At 46.4% G+C, this 21697-nt stretch overlaps 4 protein-coding genes across 5 annotated transcripts in view; 1 reads left to right on the forward strand and 3 right to left on the reverse strand.

The window, feature by feature from the left end:
* Nucleotides 1-6664, reverse strand: part of wwc3 (WWC family member 3) — a 31094-nt gene extending 24430 nt beyond the window's left edge. The window contains exon 1 of the mRNA XM_041039861.1: nt 6224-6664. Coding sequence (XP_040895795.1) covers nt 6224-6369 — 146 coding nt within the window. The 5' untranslated portion in view covers nt 6370-6664. The remainder of the gene's footprint in view (nt 1-6223) is intronic.
* Nucleotides 6665-8829: 2165 nt separating this feature from the next.
* LOC121183490 (putative claudin-24) lies at nt 8830-10518 on the forward strand. The gene has a single exon (XM_041040589.1). It carries the CDS (start codon nt 9082-9084, stop codon nt 9739-9741), a length of 660 nt encoding a protein of 219 aa, XP_040896523.1. The 5' UTR covers nt 8830-9081; the 3' UTR covers nt 9742-10518.
* A 3722-nt stretch (nt 10519-14240) lies between these two features.
* cldn34a (claudin 34a) lies at nt 14241-14996 on the reverse strand. Its single transcript, XM_041040845.1, has one exon. The coding sequence runs from the start codon at nt 14994-14996 to the stop codon at nt 14241-14243; it is 756 nt and encodes a 251-aa protein (XP_040896779.1).
* Nucleotides 14997-16711: 1715 nt separating this feature from the next.
* Nucleotides 16712-21697, reverse strand: part of shroom2a (shroom family member 2a) — a 29723-nt gene continuing 24737 nt past the window's right edge. For both annotated transcript variants that reach the window (XM_041040317.1, XM_041040318.1), the window contains 5 exons: nt 20645-21250; nt 19448-20026; nt 18682-18853; nt 18296-18568; nt 16712-18188 (listed from right to left, as the gene is read on the reverse strand). In XM_041040317.1, the coding sequence (XP_040896251.1) occupies nt 17916-18188; nt 18296-18568; nt 18682-18853; nt 19448-20026; nt 20645-21250 (1903 nt within the window). In that variant the 3' untranslated portion in view covers nt 16712-17915. The remainder of the gene's footprint in view (nt 18189-18295; nt 18569-18681; nt 18854-19447; nt 20027-20644; nt 21251-21697) is intronic.

A 21697-nucleotide genomic window follows, 5' to 3' on the forward strand; every position in this document is an offset into this window, starting at 1 on the left:
GTTGTCACCACAGCCCACTGCAGGCTTCCCAGCGTAGGACTGCACATGGGACACATTTCTGACACTGGTGTTTGATTGTGTGACGGTTCACTGTATAAATAAACCAAACACTAAAGCGAGAGAACAGATAAAGTCAGAGGACTGTTACAGAGCTGGACACCTCAAAGAGAAATCAACGCACTCATCCAACCACTGAAAGATTTTTATCACTCCAGTAAACCAGCTGCTGAAGTCCACAAATAAGACCTGAGGCTTGACCTCTGGACGACAGGCATCGCACACGAGACCGAAAAATACGGCAAGCGTGGTGACTCTGACAACAGCGAGAGGAAAACGTCTGCACGTTCCCGTTTTAACTCACAATCTGCACCACAAACATCACCTGTTTTCATTCCCACAGCGAGAGCTCCTCTGTGGAGGGGGCGGCAGACGCAGCCTCTGAGGAAAAAAAAAAAAAAAAGGCCACAAGTGTTGTTGGCCTAAAAATTCCATTCTGTGTTAAAAAAGAAATGTGAAAACAACTTTGGGAGGAATGTCATTTATGTCCAGCCTCTCTGCACGCCTGGTGCAGCGTTTCAGAGCCAGAGCCTGAAGCAGCTGACAGACTGACAGACGGACAGACACCCGCTTCTCCCATTATGTGTTGAATCTTATAGAAATAGGTCTCTATAAGTAGACCGACATCGCTGTCTCGGTACACATTTAGACAGCGTCTGGACACGTGGGACAGGCTTGTCTCATCTGGGACTAAAAGGACAGTTTCCTGACTATATCACACAGATACAACAGATTTAAGCGTTTAAAAATCTCTTCATACAACTCAGTGATGCTCTAACACTTTCTTACAACAGGGCTGACTACGATCTTTGATCTAAAGGAGGAGTAACACTATTTCAAAGGAGCAGTTCAACAATTATTCACCTTCTTGCAGTGAGTTAGATGTGAAGCATGATACCATGCCTGCCGTCCTCCCTCATGTCTGCACAGCAGGGCTGAACCATTTTAGGAAAAGATCTAACTGTGATTTTTCTGGCGGATATCGTGATTTCGATTTGACTCACGGTTTTCTTCAAATCAAGCTTCAGTGTAATATTCACAACGTACAGTGACATTTACAAACATGACAGAAAACCACATCATACCATTAAAACATTAAATGCCATTGCTCTAATGCAAGAATGAAAACTAAAGTTAAGAATTGATTTCAAATGCATTTAACAGGAAACATGCAGGTACATTCTATAAATGAAGAACTAAAAGAGCATCTTTGACTGTCTTAACTTCTTACTGTCTTAAGTAGTGCAAAAAAATCCTTTACTGTGTTAAAAAAGTTAAATAAAATACAAAACAATAAAAAAGTTAAATAATTAATGATAAGAAAAACAAAATTCATCAGTTACCAAATGATCTTGCCCAACAGCCTTATCTCCCGGTGTCTTCGGCTGCTCTTATCACTCGGAGCTACGCTGGTAAAACGTGCTGTATTGTAATTGTTTGCTGCTTCGGGCCCGAGCATCGTTTCCGCGAGACTCACCGGAACTTTTCCGTCATGCAAACACCTGTGGTGATTTATCAGGTATAAACTGGCTGTTTCCGCTGGACGTTGCTTTACTTCAGCGCGACAGGTTTTGCACGGTACCTGATCCTGTTACTCCCAAATGAGCGACGTGCTGTTTTTTTCCTCGGGGGATTGAATCCCGTCGCTCCGCTTCTGCTCCAGCTGAAGCCGTTTCACTAACGAAGCGGCAGGTGGAGCAGGTGATACTGATTGCGTTAGCGTGACCTGTGCACGCGCACAGCGTGCCGCCTCTGATCGGTGAGCTCGGCAGGTAGGGCGACGGCACGTGTGTGTAAAATAGTGGACACGGCAGATCCTGGATCAGTCAGGAGCACTGCAAAAAAAACCAAAACAAAACAACAACACGCAGCTTTGGCGATCACGTGATCGCGCTGTCCGAAATCGCACTTTCGATCAGGAAACGATAAATCGCTCAGTCCTGCTGCACAGTTCATATAAAGCTACGGCCAGAAGCCAGTTAGCTTGGCTTAGCACAGAGCTTAGCACCTACTGTCATTATATAAATGATTACAACATCATATATCATAAACATCATAAAATCAAAGCGACCACACCCCCCTGCTCTGTGCATTAGTGCCTACATTATACTGTTTTATATAAAAGTCACACTAAACTATAAGCTCAGCAACAAGCTGCTGAATTACAGCAAAAAGAGGATTTTTAGTTCTTTCTCACCTCTAACAGTTTGTTTGGGATTTTAAAAAGTTTTGCCAAGAAGGTGTCAAGTACAGAAACGCACACACCAAACAAGTAGAGCCGGTGTTTGTCGACAATGGTTGGGGGGGGGGGGGGGGGGGGAAAGCATAACAATGGCGGCAAAAAGCTGGAGGTTGGTCCACTGAGCCTGGCATGTCCTGTTTAGGTAGCTTTCTTCACAATATACACACAAAACACAAACAGCCTACAGTCTTTGGCTGCTGACTATAGCTGCTTCAGAAGAGCCACCAGCACACACACACACACAACCAATGCAAAGCAACATCTAAGCTTTTAAAAAGTGTCTTTATTGTTGTAATTCATCCAAAACTGTGGGTAGTCAGCTGGATCAGCTGGACATCAAAGGCAGCAACACGCCTGTAACACTGGCTGCTGGAGGAAAGCCGTTTGCACTTCCAGAGAAAGCAGCGAGGTGGAAGCTGAAGACAAGCACGTTGTCTGCTCGTGGAAAAGAGCACAGAAAACACATACGGCAAAATGACACCGGATCAAGCAATGGCATGTTCGGAACCTCCCCCCACCCAAAGACAAAAAAGAGCCATCATAATGAAAACACTGGGGGAAGCAAAATAACAGCGGGGTTCAGCGCATGTGAATAACCTTTCGGTGCTGGAAACACAGCTCACCCTTTCCAGAATAATTGAATTTGGTGTGCTTTGTGACCAAGTATAAAGGCCTCCCTTTGCTGAGCGGCAGGCCGGCCATGACTGTTGCATAACAGAGCTAATAAAGGAGGCCTACAGGGCCCAGGATGGAGAGGAGGAGGCAGACACGTGGGAACTGCCTCTGTTCTGCTGCTTTGTCTGGGGCCGCGAGCAGGCAGAGCCCCTGGGCATTAGCGTAGGCATGCCTGACATAACGCTCATTCCACTGTAACAAAAAAGCCCCAGAGAACAGCTCGGCTTCCCTGCAGGAGCTGGCAGGGCTGCCCCGAGCTGCTCAAGGTATCCACCGTCCTCCAAGATATAATCATTATCAAGGGTGAACGCAGGGAGCACCGGGCGGATGTGGATGGTTCCACGTTTGTTCTGAAAAGTTAGGTCACATCATAGCTGTGACAAACAAGATTCTGTTCTTCTGAATTAGCACCAGCCACACGTCGACTGACAGAAGCACCGCATTCACACATCCATCCAAGTTTTCACTACACGCTGTCATCCAAACAAAACAGCTCCATCCAGCTTCCCTCCTGCCTGCAGACGTCAGACGTAGCAGCGGGAGCAGCCTTGAACTCTGGCTAATACGGCGCTCCGTTACAGCACATCATGATCATCACCGACGATCATGTTTCAGCTCAATGGCTCTTGTGTTTTAGCGATTAGGCTGTAATCCATCACCGACACGCCTCTCCGCGGGTCAGCAGACTTGCGGCTCACACACATCGGACGACCCTGGCAGCGAGCTGCGCAACACGTCAGGTCAGAGGATGCTGGTACCTGAACTCAGCAGTGATACACAAGGTGTCCGTACAAGCCGTTGTACTCAGCTTTTGTTTCCTGAGCATCAAGAGTTCAAGAGGCGCTGCTGAGGACATATTACGCCCCAAAGTATGAGTCTGATACCTGCCAAATCAGGCACGTTTTAGTTTTTACCATTTGCCATGTCAGTCTCCAAAACTAAGGCCCAACAAATACTGTGTGGGTAACATTTTCCAATTCAGCCACAGCAAAAAAAATTTCCCTTCCTGTGATCAAAATGAACTGTAACTGAAACAATTAGTCTATTAACTGAGTGATTGATTGACAGAAATTAAATGGAAACAACTTTTGCAACTGTTTAAGTCCGTTATTAAACGAGAATGTCGAACAAATCACTGTTAGAAACATCTGAAACGTGGACAGCTGCTGGTTTTCTCAGGACAGGAAACTGTTGGTCAGACGTAACGAGACATTTGGATATGTGATCTTGGGCTTTAGGAAATGGTGATGGGGCATTTCTCAGCATGTTCCAGGACTTTACAGACCAAACAATTATTCAAGAGAAACATTCTGCAGATTGGCCTGTCAGAAGAAGAAGACAGCTGTTCTCCTCCCTGTCTGGTGAGCTGCTTACAGCCTTCACCTGACTGCATTTGGTTCATTTTTCTGATTCCACTCGACACGTCTGAGGAATCTGATCACAATCACTTGGTTTCTTCTCTCAAGTCTCTGGCTTACCAGACAGCAATCCTGAATCAGTCAGCCTTTGATTTTTGTTGTACTTAAACAGAGCAGCTGTCAAATCGGGCCTCGACGGGGAAAAGTATGAAACTCTTATCATCGCTGCATTCATCTCTCTGCTCCTGCCATCCTCACCGTGCCTCAGTGGCATGCAAACAGTGCACTGAAATGCGGCTGATGGAAGGAACTACATTTTTTTCCAAAGTGCACCAACACCGACCGCATAGCTGACACCTCTTTGTATCTGTTGCATGTTCGCAGAAAGTCAGCTTTTAGCGCTGTGTAGTAATGTGATTTATTGGAGAGTCAGTATCAGGTGGTGACAGACATTCCTCTGGCAGAGATGGTTTATAAATCACTGAGCAGCACCAGAACAAACGCAGAAAACATTCTATAGTCATGCAAACACAAAGCCCCGGAGTTCTCCCTTCAAACGCAGGTCTTGTGAAAATGCTGTCAGCTTCACATAACAATGGTTAATCAACTTGCTGGGAGGAGGGGGGCCTCGAAGGAAATCAGGTTTCTCTTATCTAGATTACATGCAGCTACTGCATTCCTACTGCTGAAATCAGCTGCAAGAAATCTGGTTTAAAATGTGCTGCGCGCAGCCACACACATGGGTTTTCAACAAAGTTCCTCAGAGAGATGGAAATTCGGGCCGAACTCGCGTCTAACGTACTCGGGAGTGTTGTTTTTGTGAATTTCTGCCTTTCCCTCATCATGCAGCAGAGTTAGAATAATTCCCAGTAATCTCACAAAGTCTGCTTTGAATGCCTGATTGAGCCTGTTTCTGGGTTGGTGAAATCCCAGTCCCCACAAAAGCACATCCTTGCAGCTTTCCCAGTGGCCCAACTAGCATTCCTCACATATTTTCCCAAAGATTTCTGGGAGTTGGAGTTTAAAGCTCTTGCCTTACTACCCTCCATTCTCAGATCCAGTGAAACACACACACACACACTTGAAGGGATCATTTTGATAGGGACAGCTACGTTATCGAGCAGACTACCTGACACACTGCTGGACTCATGGATGTGTCTTTGTATGAAAAGGAAAGGGGAGCTGGATAACAACAGGTTCCTGTGCTCGGTGTGTGAACCAGGAATGTTTCAGGTCACTGGAAGTCATAAATCCACGGAGCCTGGAATGACTTGAGGTTTGAGACAGACATTTCAGTTTCCTCTTTCATGATGGAGACAGATCAGTAAAAACTCAGGTGACCAGACCGTCAGGGTTTGAATGCAGTGCCCTGAGTACAGTCTGATACCCACCTCCCCTGAAACACAACAAACCGGAAAGGCTGATCTGCTCTCTGATCCCGTGTCCTTTCTAACACACAGGAACCCTCAGATTTTAACGTTTAAAGACACAAAGCGGGGTAAATATTATCTGGGGCCGCTGCACGGTGGGTGACCATGGGCGTTACATCCCGTGTTTGCATGGGGAACTTCTGGCAGAGGTGGTGAGGCCTCAACTGCTGCCAAATCTCAGCTGATTCATCGGCCGTGCGGACAATATCCACCGCATCCTCGCCTCACATTAAAGGGATTGGGGGGCAATTTACTGCCCCGGCCCCCAAAAAACAAACAAAGCAAAACTGCCTTCACTTGTAGCCGTCGTTGCCACCCCCCCCCCCCCCCCCCCCCTCCCCCTCCCCGTCCCTTCCAGCCGCCCTGGCATCTCCCCCGCTGTAAGTTATGGTACTTGTTGAATTAACATGACTGTGTGTGGATGTGTGTGTAGTCCCAGCTCTCCCGGGCCTTTAACGTACCTATCTCTGGGATCAATCCATGAAGTTTGCCGGGTATTGTGGTCGATATAAAACACTCTGCCGTCGTAATCCCGGGCTTCCTCCCAGCCCGCGGGCAGCGGCAGCTCCGAGCTCTCTCTCCGCTTACCGCCGCTGACCCACGGCATAGCGTCGGGATGGTGAGAGGGCAGAAGCCCCCTGCCCTGCGTTTTATCCCCCCGAAAAAGTCGCTCTTCACTGCATTACAGCGAACTCTGCCTCGACGCACTTGTCCGCGAAAAGAAGAGAGACGCAAACACGAAAAGTTTCCGCCGAGGTCGTCCTCTGAAAACGTCCCACCGGCGGTACATCCACTTTTCTTCTCACAAACCCCGACGAAACACCGCCGCTGCGCTCTCACGGTCCTCGGTCCTCCATGTTCGCCTCCTCCACCATATTTCATTCCTCCGTGTCCATATTCGGCGAGAGCGGATTTGCATAAGTGGTCGGACGTACGACGGAGCCAGCTCCTCCGTCCAATGGGGAAACTTCAGAGCTCAGCGCTTTCATTAAACTTTCATGTCGCTGCGAAAACAGCGTTAAAAACGCGTTTTTAACGTGTTTTTAACGTTTCAGAGACCAGAGGTGGATAAAAACCCCCAAAAACAAACAAACAAACTAACGCTCAAACAACCTGTGGACTCACAGGACTTCACCGGCCTGTAACTTCATACAATACATAATAATAATAATAATAATAATAATAATTATTATTATTATTATTAAATGAACAGGGGATATCACGGGAACAGGTCAGTCGTTAGCACGCGTTTAACTTTAATTTAAATCCACGGACAACTCCCCCCCCTGGCCTCAGTGACAAACCCGGGCTGTACTGTTGACTGCAGGGTTACTCCGGCGGTGCGACAGCGCCACCTGCTGTCCACCACACAAACAGCAGCATCGTGAATCTGAATCTGTGAATTTCACTAACTGCAAATATCCAATTTAAAAAAAAAAAAAAAACTGCATGCATTAATTCATCCAGTTTAAATCAAATGCATAGACTGTGACAGAGCGGTGTTGAATTCTCAGTCTCTGTGAAGTGTTTGGACCCTACGAGCCTGGTTCTTCGTCCTCACACCTGGAACAGGGCCCCACAGTGAGCAGGTGCAGAGAGTGCCAAAGAATAAAAGGCAGCCGGTTTTACAGTTTCAGCTCTCTGATCCAGTTCAAGGGTCGGAGCCACGGGGCTTTATATCTTCATGGCCACTGTGATAGGAAATGGAATAAATAAACTCTGAGGACAGAGGTAAAACACAACATAAGAGACAAGATAAAACAAAGTTATATCAATAGAGACACCATATTGATAAATGATAAAATAAAACATTCATAAATATAATAAAATATAATAAAAGCACGTTGTGTGTTTTTTGATCTTTTGGGTGATCCAGGACCTTTGTCGACCTCTATCTGTGACCAGAAGGAACTACAACAACAATGACAACTTATTTCCTCATAGTTTTCCTCAAGTGTCTGGTTCAGTTGCTGAAGTTCAGTGTGACATGAAATTCAAGGGGAGTTTCCAGTGAGTGAGCATTTCTGTTGTCAGACAGGTAGTGACTGAGAAAAACACACTTTTTCTCATCTGTGTCACAGAGGAGATGTTTTTTTTTCTAAAGCTGTGTTTTTGAGACTTCCAGCCCCCGGTGCATCAGACCGGTGCACCCTGCTGCAGCCTCGTCCCAGATTGTGTGTGTGCATGTGTGCGACCCAACAAACGTGGAGCCTTTGTCGGGACGTCTCTGCAGTCAGCTGAGCGCTTTCTTCTCCAGAGGAGGAGGAGGAGGAGTTTAGAAGGCTGCGGATTTTATCTGTGCATTTTTGTTCGCGTGTTTGTTTGTGGTTGTGTAGAGTTGTTTGTGTGTGTGTGTGTGTGTGTGTGTGTGTGTGTGTGTAGCTGGGAAACATTTTCTCACATCACAGCTTTGATCTATAGCCTCCTACATCTATTTCCCACAGGCTGTCGTGTCGTGTTCACATGAGAACACACAATAAGCTGCACTGTTTCTGTCACATGCAGCAGAAAGCCTGACTCTGACAGCAGCTGTCCCAAACTGATGAACATCATCTTTTTTTTCTTAATTTAACATGTATTATTTTTTTAAATTAGAAATATGAATCAATCTCAATAATCATGGAGTAAACTTATATTATTTTATTTCATAGATAATAAATTAATTAAGGTCCTGGTTGTGAGTGTCTTTATGATAAGAGTAGACCATACATGCCTGTGAGGTATGAGGACATTATAAGTGCTGTAATAAGAAGTGCTGATCTTAATCACACGTTTATTGTATCTCTGGAGGCAGCTCAGCTTTTGAGAAGCTTATCTTTGTCTGGCATTTGTACATAAATAATAACCTGGCTTTACTGTCTGATGTGTTTGTTTACTTACATGCTGAAATTGCTGTCTCTCTGAGGACATACAGGAGGCAAAAATGGACACCAGGGAGCATTTGTCAACATAAAAATAATGTCCTGTCTACATCTAATGACATCCCTTGTGTCCCGCTATCATAGAACAAAGCATTTGACAGGGATCTTGTGGCAGCCCGATCATCTCTGCCTCTGCTGCCCATTGGCACAGCAGCGGCAGCAGGAGGACCACAAAGGGGAGGGCCGAACGGGCCCCCTCTCCTCCCTGCAGCAGAAGATGTGTGCTCCTCTGAGTGGGAACTGTTTGTGAAAGAGCTCCGAGCCCAGAGACCGAACAGTCAACTCCAATTATCAGGTGCTGTGAGCAGCTTCTGTGCCGACCCGACATCAGCAGGCCTCTCCACAGAAGAAGAAGAACTCTTGTGGCTCTGTGAAGCGTGGAGGCCAGAGAGAGCGGGATGGACACGTGCGCCTGTGCTTTGGAGCTGCTGGGGATGCTGCTCTACGTTGGAGCGTGGCTGTGCGCTTTAACTACCACCATCTTACCGCAGTGGCTGACCATGTCCACTGCGCTGCTGCCTGTAGAGAGCTACGAGCTGGGCCTGTGGGAGACCTGCGTGGTCCAGGATGTCGGGGGCATGGAGTGTAGAGCTTACGACTCCCTGCTGGGCCTCTCCAGTGACCTCAAGCTGGCCCGCATCCTCATGTGCGCTTCCCTCGCTGTGGGCATGCTGGGAATCCTGGTGGCTACGCCTGGACTTTACCTGGTCAACAGCTGTAAAGAACACGGAGGCTGTAGAACCAAGAGGACTTTGACCATCATCGGAGGGGTGCTGGGGATGGTTTCTGGGCTGCTGTGTCTGATCCCCGTGTCCTACATGGCCCATTTAGCTGTGATACATTTCTTTGATGATAAAGTACCGGATGTGGTGCCAAGATGGGAGTTTGGAGATGCCTTGTTCTGTGGCTGGGCGGGAGGATTTCTTCTCATCGTGGCCGGGCTGCTCCTGGTCACCTCCTGCATGTGTTCACAGGTGGAGCCTCAGCCTGCGCTGCAGCGGAGGTACCAGGTGATGAGCACAGATGTTAACTTCAGGAAGCGCTCAGAGTACGTTTAAGGGATGAAGCACAAAATATTGAACTGTATGTAGACAGACAGCACAACACAATCAACTGTAGAACTGCACTTCATCCTGCTTTAAAACAAAGATGTAAATATCTGGTTTTCTATCGGAGACACTGCACTGTACGAGGGTCGCGTCAGCACTTCAGTGAAACAGTGACATTTTTACACAGTTATCTCTCAGTTACTTCAAATGATTCAACTGCACAATCAAACATTCGATTTTAAGACGACCTGCTGTGACCAGTGAAAATGAATATTTTTTTAAAGATATGTTTTATAAGATAAAGCTTTATATTCCTTATTCTGGGACTTCTTCAAGATCTCTCTTTTATCAATACCAACAAAGACAAATATAGTGTCTCATAGTTTCTGATGTACAAGAAAATTAGTTTTATTAATTAGCTTTAAAGATGCTGTGATTGTAAGTTATTCTTGATACTAAAACACAGAGCGAGCACATTTGTTCTGTGCCTGGTTACGTCTGCTTTTGTGCTGTAATGTGCAGCACATTCAGATGATTCACATAAAGACTTCTGTTCAAATTCTATTATAAAAGTTGTGTCTTTTTTGCATTTAAAAAAAATTGTAATGTTCTTGTAGAATATGCTGGAAACGATGATGTGTTGATGAAAAAGACTAAATCAGAACAGAACCAGGTTCTCGATAAACTGACCTGAACCACAAATCAATCAGTAACATAACATAAAGTACTGACATCCTGAGTGGCAGTGACATGAATCCGTACAGAGAAATGACTTGGTTTGTCTTCAGTTATGTCAGAGGTGGAAATAATGGCTGCTCTTTTGCTCTTTCATCATCCAGCTTCCCATTAGTCACACAAAGCCACAACCTATTTTGGTCTGTAGCGGTCCCTCTAACCAGACGACAAGCTGAGCCGGAGGGTGGGGGGGGGGGGGGGACTGAAAACAGCCGCCTTGGTTCATCAGGTGTGTCTGCGGCGGTGGAAACACAGCTTGAGACTAATTCCATCAGATTTCCTGGTCACTCGCTGAGCTAAGCTGTGTTTAATGAATGCCTTAATGGGCAGCGTGTACTGTGAAGAATGTAGAACAGGTTGCCCTTGTGGCTCTCGCTTTGACATAATTACACAAATTTGCCAAAGGTCAGAGGGCGCCGCTTCTCTCTGCTCTCCAAATCTGTCTGTGTCATTTACATACACACAGGTACAGTGACATAAATGTGTTGTTGCGTGGAATCAGGATGATTTGTAAAACTAATGATGATGATGATGGTTTTGTGGAGTTAGCTCTTATAGAATGAAGTTAATGAGAGATAATGATGTTGTCACAGACGCATATGTTGCCAAAAGGGGTCCAAGACATGACGGGCTTTACTTCTAAACAGCTGGTGGTTCTGTCAGGCCTCACCGAGCCAGAGAGCAGGGAGCAAGCTGGAGAGGCGCCCTCCTATCCTCTGACGCCACACAGGCTGCAGGGAGGGCCCCGTGTCTCCCAGGGTGAGGGCAGCTATCAGCAGGGGAGGCAGTGAAAACAACTGACGAGATGTTCGTTTTGATTACCATAAGGCCCGACTGCTGTGGGGCTGGGAAGTGGCGCGTCCTTTTCTCACGAGGAATCAAGTCTAAATGCGTCCGACTGCAAACAAACAAGCCTGCTCTGAGGGGCTGATAAGTAAACGTCTCACAGGGCCGCACTGTCTTTGAAGACGGCTAACCGTAACGTGGCCCTGTCTTCTGACGGGTCAGATGGAGATTATCCAATCCTGAGTTCAGGCTTTGATAAGATATCATATTCAGAGCAACAGGTGGGAAATCACAGTTTTGTGAAATCAGCGCTCCGCTGCTCAGCTAACTGATAAAAGATGAACAAACATGATAATGTTCCCGCACCTTAAAGTAATCCTCTTATGTGTTTAATTTGACATGAGAACATTTAGAGTTATCTCTCATAAGATACTGGACTTATTTTACTACTGAAATGTAAAGCTGCTAGAACAACCTTAACTTAAAACTTAAAAATACCAGGACAACAAAGTAAAAATTCTCTTGCACCAGAACAGGTCCTGCATTCAGAGTCTTACTTTGCATAAAATCTGAATGTTTAGTCCAGTTGTTTCAGGACCGGGGGTCAGGATCTCCAAAGGGTCACCAGATAAATCTGCGTTTGTTGTGTTGTGATTAACGGAGTGAAAAGCAGAAAAAAACTGTTTCTGACACACAACTGCGTGTTCATTTTTTCCATTCTAATCTTTACTTTTATGTTGTGATCATTTTCAGTTTATGAGCCTCAAACTGTGATGTAAATGAAACCATCTGAGCAGTTTGAGTACTGTGCTGGTTTACTGTTGGAGATCTATAACACTGACTCAGCAAGGACAGTTCAAAATATCAAAGAGCCTCTAGCCTCAGGCAGAGATGAGTTGCAGGCCACAGAGGTCTGGTAAGATCTTTATTATATATATCAAAGTGCTGTTTTTGGAAAGGGTCACATGTCTGAAAGGTTGGGAACCTGTGGTTTAATCTTCGACAGTGTGTTATATTGTCTAAGCAGATCATAAAATTCTTTTTATGGAAAATTTTATAGCTGTGATAAATGTACTCAGAGCTAAACCTGGGGGACAGTGGTTACTTTTCACATGAAGATGACACAGACGATAACACACTTATCTGATCCTGATCAGAGGATGACTGCATCTCTGAAGAAGATAAAAGAATTTCTGCTCATAAAATGGCATCAGCTGATCTTAAATCTCATCTTTGGGAACTTAAATCTCATCTTTGGGAACTTATGGCAGATTTTTGGTAAAATACTATTTACTCTGATATGAGACATCTTAATGGATTTTAAATGTAGGGACCGCCTTCCTCTGAGAGTCGTCTTATCAGTGTTCGTCCACTATTCGTTATGACTGATGGAGTAGATGACTTAATCTAACAGATTAGATAAAACATATCCAGCTCAGAGTATTATGTCAGGCTTATCTGCAGAGGGGAATGTACAGGAGAGAGGGGGGAGGGTGGAGAAGACGGAGACGGAGGGATGTACAGAGAGTTGTTGAAACATTTTTCCCAAATCTCTTATCTAGAGGAATGTTCCTGAATAATATTTGGTTCTACTTTATTAAATCAGTCTCAGTGGATCCTCTGATTACTGGCACCAAATGGGCCTTTTTTCGTCTGACCGTGATAATACACCTCACCACCTCCCTGAAGTGGTCGGAGCAGGTCGACCATTCATCCACTTCTGGGACTTGTGTTTTTGACAGAGAGCTGTGCTCGACTGAAGAGCGTCTTTTGTTCCTCGGCAGCTAGCCGCCTCCAGAGAGGTGCAGCGGGCCACTGGGCCACAGTGAGAGAGAGTGTGTGTGTGTGTGTGTGTGTGTGTGCATGCCTTCCCTGGCAACAATCACCACTGTGAGGCAGCCCCCTCTCCATACTCACATGCCTGCTCTCGTCAGCCTCCTACCCAGGTCACATGAGCGGGGCCCCCAGTCAACCTGACCTGCTAAGATCCCTCCTCACATGGGGCCCGTCAGAATCCCACACCTTGGCATGTTGTGTCACCTCTCCCGGCCTGCGTGGTGATAGTGCTGATCGTTACAGGAACCTTCAGGTTGTTCACTCCACACAACATTCAGTCAACGCTGAAGAGATAAAGTTTATTATAACATCTGCAGATATGAATCAGTCCCTGAACTCTGGTAACTTCAGTCTATTACAGCTTTACTCACTTCACACGGACTTAAAACAGAATCTCGACATGACATCAGGAGCTCATATCATATCAGACACAATATATTATATTACAGTACAATGTTAAAGCCGCTGTAATCAGTGTATTTATGTTAATAATGGATCACATGACTACTTGTATGTGACAGGTGTCACTCGTCGTGCTTTTAGCCGGCAAAAAAGTTCTAACCTCCCTCTGTGCAACAGCACCAACACCAGACAGACAAAGAAAGGCTGGGGATCATATTGGAGCAGTTGGTGGAGCTAACAGAAGCTAAAAACCAAAACAGAGCTAAAAGCAGCATGAATACAGGACTTATATTCATCAGGTGGACAGAAACCTGAAGACAGAAACTCCAAGTAAACACCAGTGTTGCTCCTTACCTGCAGGATGTGTGAATAGGCGAGTGTTGGCTAACGAGTTCAGTTAAGTTAAACGGTGATAATATGTCTGTGTTATGTTACAGCTTGTCTCCCAAGAGCCCAAACAATCAGTTTCTGTAGGTTAAAAGATCGATTCTTATTGATTCTTATGTACTTCACAGCTACAGTGCTCAGGGTAAAGAACTATGATTCACCTGTGCTCTAAGTACATTTGTAAACTCTAATGCATGCGGTCTCATGTACTAGTAATGAATCCGGAGTGTTCTTGAACATGGAGGACATGCTGTTTTCTAACAGCAGTCGTTTGGATAATGTTGAATTTTGATGTAACATCCTGTAAAACTAAAAATCATAAAGTGTGACTGATTCAGCAGCACTGGGGGTTTTTGTTCCCATCATGAAACTTCTTCGCTGTGGAATGCAGGATTATCCCGGCCCTGGTTTACTCCATTTGGCACCTCAGATTTGTGTGCCATGGTCGTTTCTGCCCAGGGGCCGTGGAGCGAATCCCCGGTGTCTCTGGGGGCCTCGGACCTCAGCGTGTGCCACACGTACTGGTAGGAGAGGAAAAGCAGGCCGCTCAAGAACATCAGGATGGAGGCAAAGATGCCCACGCCGATGGCTGAGCCGACCTGCTGCCTCACAGGAGCCACAGGGAGGTAAAACTCAGGAGGAAAGTCTATGGTGCTGTTTTTGAGCACAGAGTTCATGTTCCACGCCAGCGGCACCAAGGAGAACATCCCCGTGAGCAGATACAGGGTCCCTGCCAGCACGAAGACCAGCCTGATGTTCCTACGATCCTCCACAGAGAAGTAGACCATCCTCATTGCCACTGCAGCGCTGACGTTTCCCGCCAGTCCGCAGAACACCGCCAGCACCATCAGCACCTGAGCCACAGGGATCTCCACCGGGACAAAGGAGTCTGAGACGCTGATGCTCTGACAGTTCTCTATCTCGGGAAGGGCGTGGCTGTAGAAACACGCCCTCCAGATGCCCACCCAGGCCACGCCTGAGGTGATGACGGACTCGTCGGCCACTTGCCACAGCCGCCACTCGTTGAGGCCGGCTGTGGTCATGGTGGCGATCCACCCCAGGAACCCTACTACCAGGCCCAGGAACTGGCGGTGAGCTGTGTGAGCCAGATAAATCATCCTGTCCAGTGTGGCTGCTAATGCTCTGAGAGACTGCTCACTGACTCACACATTGTTGAGTTCATGCAGCGTCTGATGTCCATCACACCTGATGAAGACAAAGTTAGGGGAATATTACAGGACAGACAGAGGACCGCTGCATACCTCAGAATGTCAGCGGTGCCAACAGGTGCTCTGGGACACACTGCAGAAGGAACCAGTAAAAGGGTTAGTTCACTTCAAATGATGAAAAAGCACATTTTCTCCTGTACCCTCTCTCTACAGGTGCTAGAGAACCATTTATCTGCTGAGGTCTGAGATAAGCTGCTCAGAGATTTCTGTCTCCAGCCCAGTACAGTGGAGGTGAAAGGAATTTCTCTCCTGAGACTCAAAGAGGAAAGAAAGTTTTAATTGGACCTTTCTGTCCACTGAAGAAACAGCCCCTGTGAAAACTGTGGAACTGACCCTTTAAGATTTATTTCCTGCAGCAGGAAGAGAAAACGAGTGATTGAAATGCAGACGTTGTGTTATCTGTGAACCATATTTACTGTTTCACATGAAACAGCTCGGTGGAAAACCTGTGTATATATTGTACCGTATCCTGTGTGTATGTGTCTCTCTTGCATGGTCCGTCCACCAGGGTGCGCTGACAGGAGTATGTTTACACTGTAAAATGTCCCCGCTCAATACACATCTCTAACAACTCTTTAAAAACAGGGATCATTATCAAAAATGTCTGTTTGTTTTTGTGCTTCTGTTAGAAAAATAACCGACTGCAACATCATCACCTGATCTTAGCTTTAAATATCCAATTACTGTATTTTCTTCTCTGAAGACCATGTATGAACACATGCTACAGGCCCTGCAGTGACAGGAGACAGTGTTCTATGTTCAGCAATGTTCTGTGTCCATGATGACAAACATGGCTTCTGTCTTATAATCTGTCACCACAGTTGTTCGACTTCTCATTCAGGTAAACTCCACATCTTTCTATGTGGCAGCTTTATTTGTACAAGCAGATATGAACAAAAACAGCATCAGACTGTGGCGTTTAAATCCCTCCTTTTTCTGTACAGCATCAGTGTTTCATTCACTCATTTTCTAAGGATTCTGTCCCAGAACTTCTTCAGCACAAGGTGGTAAAGCCCCCATCTCAATTTCTGTTAGCGTCTCATCAGTTACCCAGGATATGAACAGTGTGTGGTGAGGAAAAAGCATTTACCTTTAGAAGTTTTGGAACGCGAAAAAAAAAAAACACCCTCTGAGGTGAAAATCCGAAATGTAGTTTTGAGTTTTGAGCCACAGACGAAAAAGCAGAGAAACCTTACTTTAATCAACTGTAGGTACAATCTGTTCAAGCGTCGCTGTGGTTAATGATTGTCCATTTAAATCGTGGCAGGTTATGCAGTAACATAAAACAACCCTCCCTCACATTTTGCCCTTTTACTCACCTTGATGTGTGAGTTCAGATTTGGTTGTTTTCAGCAAACACTGAATCCTTCCACAGATGCTGTATTTATCACGGGAGAAGGAACCTGAGCGACTGTCCACACTTTGCTTCAGCTGTGCGAGAGGAAACCTCGTACACCTGAAAGTTAAAGACATTCCCTGTCATGTCAAAGTATTTAAGTTCCACATTATCAGCAGAGAGGAGGGTGTGGTGAAGTTAATGAGTGACCGTGGAAATGAGCTGACAGCTGAGAAGAAATCGATCAGACACCACAGTGTGATTTCAGCAGACTCTTTATTCTGACATAAAGAAGCGCAGCTGATAAAGTGTTAGGCTGTAGCAGTGCATGAAGCGCCTCAGACTGTAACATACGCAAACGTCCTCCAGCAGGCTTCACCTCTGGGAAGCTGATTTAATCCTTACAGTCTGAAATTTAGACAAGTGACAGACTCAAGTTCAAGCTGGTCAAAATGCTTTGGAACGATCTCGTTGGATGGCAAAATGATCAACCTGAACAATTTTTAGTGTTGAAATTATCTAGAAGTCAAGTAACATCTGTGGTAACTATGTAGGAAACATCTGCACCGTGAATAAGAAAACACAGTGGAGTAATAGGACAAAATACAGGAGCACCTGCTCATCTTACATGTGGCAAAATCATAAACTAAACACCATTTTCTGACGGACGAAACATGCACAAGCGGATTAAAGACCGAGCGGTGTCTGCGGTGGCGTGGAGGACTGCGCCTGGCCACTCTGGATGTGAAGTGCTTCTTCTGTTCAGTGAAGTTGAACAAGTGCTCTTTAAAATGACCAGAACATTCGCAGGGCAGCTGCACTAACATCCTTCTGTCTTTACCTTGTTTATCACAGAAGAAACGTTTCTTCCGTGAGGAGAGTGAGGGCACGTAAATCTTAGTAAAAGGCCACTAGTTTATATAGAAACGTTAATAAAAGGTTCTGAGTTTACTGAAATATTTGGCCAGATTTTATGGTGATTAGGTGAAAAGGGTTTCAGAGCGTGAAATTATTTCAACGTCAAACATGATAAATACTTGTAGTTGCTCAGTGTGTGACACACGTCAGGTAGCACGGCTGCTCAGATCAGTTGAAGATAAAATACTGTCCCCTCCTGCGCAGATTCAAAAGGCTACAATAAATTACTAAAAAAAAAAAAGAAAAAAAGCCAAAAACATAAAATAAAAACAGCAAAAAATGGCATGAAAGAGTTTAGATACAGTGGTTGTCGGTTGATGCCAGGAAAAGCAGCATCTTTCACAAAGGAGTTACATATGGATGCTGTGAGTCCACTTCAGGAGACGTGAACTGAAAAAATGTCTCCGTCCCTGTTGCAAACAGGCGCTTTGTCTCTGCAGGTTCTCGTCTCTGTCTCCATCTACTGGACACAGGGCTCAACTGCAGCCTGAAGCAACATTATCGGTCTTCATCATGAGAGTTTTGAGCCATTTCAAAGACAGTGGCCAACTCCTTCAGAAGGACAGCCTCTGTTCGACTGGCAGGCTGTCCATCAGACACTTGAGCTGCTCCTCGCCCAGTTTGATTTTGTCCTCAAGCTTGCGCTGCTCAATGATGAGCGCAGACTTCATCTTGACAAAGTGCTCGTAGTCTGTAAGGCTGTCCTCCTGCAGGTAGTTGGCCAGTATGTCATAAACGACACGTTCCCGACGGTCCAGGTTCTCCTTCAGCTCCTTCGCATCCTCATGCTGTCGGATCAGCAGCTTCCTCTTCTCCACCAACGTACGCTGAAAAGGAAAGAAACATTAGGATTTGTGAGGACACCCCAAACTTTCTCCTCAGTCCTCTGAACCACCTGTTAGACGTCTGTGGTTTACGGTTTACATGTACTAACCCTCTCCTCAGCAGTAGCGTCCTCCTCCAGGCTGTTGAGGGCGTTCTCCACTCTGGCCAGGCGGCCCGACAGCGACAGCAGGAGACTCACCACCTTGTCCAGGTCCCCGACAAACATCCTGAACTTGTCCAGCTCGTTGGGTTTGCAGACCTGCTGGACTCTGGCCTCCACCTCGTCTCCCAGGGCGTTGTTGTCCAGGATGTCCTCCTGTAGACTCTCCCTGGCCTCCCGCAACACCTGGAGCTTCTTGCTGAGGCTGTCGATCAGCTCTTGCTACATGAAAAACAGAACATATAAACCAAAATAGAGGTTAATTACAACGGAAGGTAATTTAATAAATGTAAAGCAGTACAAAACTAAATCTGTTTTCAGTAAGTGCACGGTACCTTCTTGTTGGCCAGATCAATGTCCAGTTCGTCTTCGGAGTCTTCCTCCTCCTGCTCCTGCTCCTGCATGTCCTTCATCTTGATAAGGAGTTCAGCTTTGGGAGCAGATGTGCTGTAATACGTAGAGCTGGTCACCATGGTAACAGCTGCTGCCATTGTGTCCTCCTTATCTCTGAAATACAAATAAATAATGTTTCCTAGCTCATATAAGGACAGACAGAGTGAAGTGATCAAGGAGCCACTCATACACACAGAGTTGTTCTGTGAGCGATGCGAGACAATCTGTTGATTCAGTTTTCTCATACTTATCATTTTCACTGAGGTAGAAACAAAACTCTGCCTAAACACTGGTTCAGCCTCAAGGAAAATCCTTGCCCTCACTCACACTTTGTCAGATCTTAAACACGACACAGTCGTCGTCCAAACATCCTAATACGGTGGAACCCAGCCCCGTGTCCATCACATCTCGTCTGATTACAGAGACAGAATCTGTATCTCAAACCATTTCAACTTCTCTGCTATCCTGTTGGCTAGTTTTCATTTAAACTGACTCATATCGGTGGGACGTGTCCACAGTGCAGCGGTCTACTGTAGCTGGTAGCTTACTGATTATTGTGATCATACACATTCTGCAAGCAAATAAACTACGGAAAAATGAAACAGGTCTTCAGCAGCGCCCTGTGGTTTTATGTAAGAAGAACAGCAGATAACAGAGACAATCCCAGGTGTCTCTCAGGCCATTGAGCAGATAAAGTGCGAGGCTGACCTTTCCTCAGCAGGCCGGGACGCTGTCTGCTTTGAAGGCACCTTCCTGCGCTGGTGAGCTTCTTCCAACAGCTGCTCCCCCTGAGGGAAGATACCCTCCATCAAGTCCATGGTGGTCTTCATCTTGCTCTGATCTAGAATATCAGCTAGCGACTTGTCCTTCCCCATGATGTCCCTGGCCAGCTCCTCTCTCTTCTGGTCCTCCTCAGTCAGTCCTGCGGTCACAGCTGTCCTGTTGCTGCCGGGCTCGTCTGTGGGCTGTGGTGGCTGCTGACAGCTGGGGCTGATGTGATCTCTGACAGTGGTCATGTACGTGTCTCTCTGGAGCTTCGGGTCTGTCTGAGCAGCTGGTAGACCGTCGGGCTCTCTGTGCCGAGTAAAGGCACAGAAGACGGAGTCCTGCCCTGCAGCTCCCAGACTGCCGAGCCTGTTCACACCGGGACCCTCAGCGTCCACAGCAGGGGACTCACTGTGCTGCAAAAAAGGACAATTCTTCTTCTCTGTGGCTCCCTCTGAGTGGACAATCCTGATGGGCACTTTCTTCACTGCAGGATTTTGGCTTTCTATCACATTCTCCATCCTGAAACGACAGAAAGAAAGACAGACAATCTTTTTTAAAAAAAAGCTCCAAGAAGCTTCTCTCTCTCTCCGAGAGGAGGAGAAAACCTCTTGTTGCAGATATTCCAGCCATACGATGATTTAAAGTTTCATTGCATGATGGTAACTGAGATTTTTTCCATGCCCCAGTGTGCTGGAATATCCAAGACATGTGGACTCCTCCCACCACTTTGGTTTCTGCTAGCTGCAATAATCCTACTGCACAGTCAGACGTTCACTACAGATGATATCAATTAGTTCAGAATCAAGAAGATGAACAAACAGCTTCATGTCTGGATGTTTGGGGCTTCAGACTACATTTTACATTTTCAGCATTTAGCCGAATTATGCGGAAACCGCCGGTGGCTTTTATAGAAATGCGGAGAATCCCTCTAATTTACTGTGGCTTGATGGCACTCACATGTTGATCCTACAGAGGCAGTGACTCTCAATAAGCTCCTTTGTACATGTAGCATAAAGAGACGACAAGTAGACGAGTTACAGTCACTGGGGTCTGACTAAACTGGGTGGCAGTTTGCAGTCGCAGAAACGCCATGGCACGTTTGAATAAATCTCCTGTGTGATGAAATAAGAAGTTTACCTGTCCGAGTCTTCATCCTGCACAGAGACGGGAGGCTTGTCGCTCAGTCTCTGTGGGGAAAACTGTGGAGACGGCGATCGCTGTCCCTCCATACTGGCCAGCCCTGAAGGTCTGTAGGAGGACGCTGGGGGAGAGGAGGCAGGCTGAGGATTGGATGTTGACAGATAATGTACTGCCCCTTGTCCTTTGTCCACAAGTCCTTTGCCCTGCTCAGAATCTCCCTTTGCAGAGTGGGTGGGGACAAAGGCGGAGTTAGGATCAGTGTTAGGAGAGGCCTGGGTGAAGACTTCCCTCTGGGAACTGGTGAAGGACTCGTGGGAGTCAACCTCTGGGCTTCTGGGAGGGGGAGGCTTCTCCAGTGCAGTGGGCTTCCTCCGGGGTCCAGACGGTGGCTCGTCGTGGCTGCGGTCCCCAGGCTGAGGGAGGGCAGACTCTGTGAGACTGTGAGAGACAGAGGTGGGTCTGTGGTTCACGGTGGTTGGAGCAGCTCTGTGTCTGCAGTCGGGGTTGGCTCCTGTCATGGGCGGAGGGGGTGGCGCTGAGTATTGTTCAAACTCCACTGGCTTTTCTCTCACTTTGCAGTCACCGGGCCCTCTGTCAGAGAACCTGAGCAACACAACAGAAAGCTTTTAATTACACAGCGAGGCAGCACGGACTATCATCTGCAGCTCCGTCAAATAATACACTGTGGTGGACGACTTGTTCGTCTCTCCAGCAGCCACTATGATTATGCCAGCATGACAAGACACATGTCTCCCTCTCCCTTCTGCAAGCCTCCTCCCTGGTAAGTGTTCAGCTGGCAGACTGAAGAGGAATATTTCAGTTCCCACAAAGTCTGCACAGAGGAATAAATAATCCTGCAGCGCACGTTTCACTTTTTCCTGCGATTCACATTTACAGCTTTAACTCTTTGGAGGTAAAGTCAGACATGGAAGAGCAGGTTAAGACATCACAGTGTTCAACAGAGGCCTGATAGTGAGCTAAAGGAACTGAAGTGATTGCATAATAAGATCTGGATCTTTAGCATAATTTATCCATACAACACAGTGGAAA

Source organism: Toxotes jaculatrix, chromosome 6, assembly GCF_017976425.1.
Source record: "Toxotes jaculatrix isolate fToxJac2 chromosome 6, fToxJac2.pri, whole genome shotgun sequence".
NCBI lineage: Eukaryota > Metazoa > Chordata > Actinopteri > Toxotidae > Toxotes > Toxotes jaculatrix.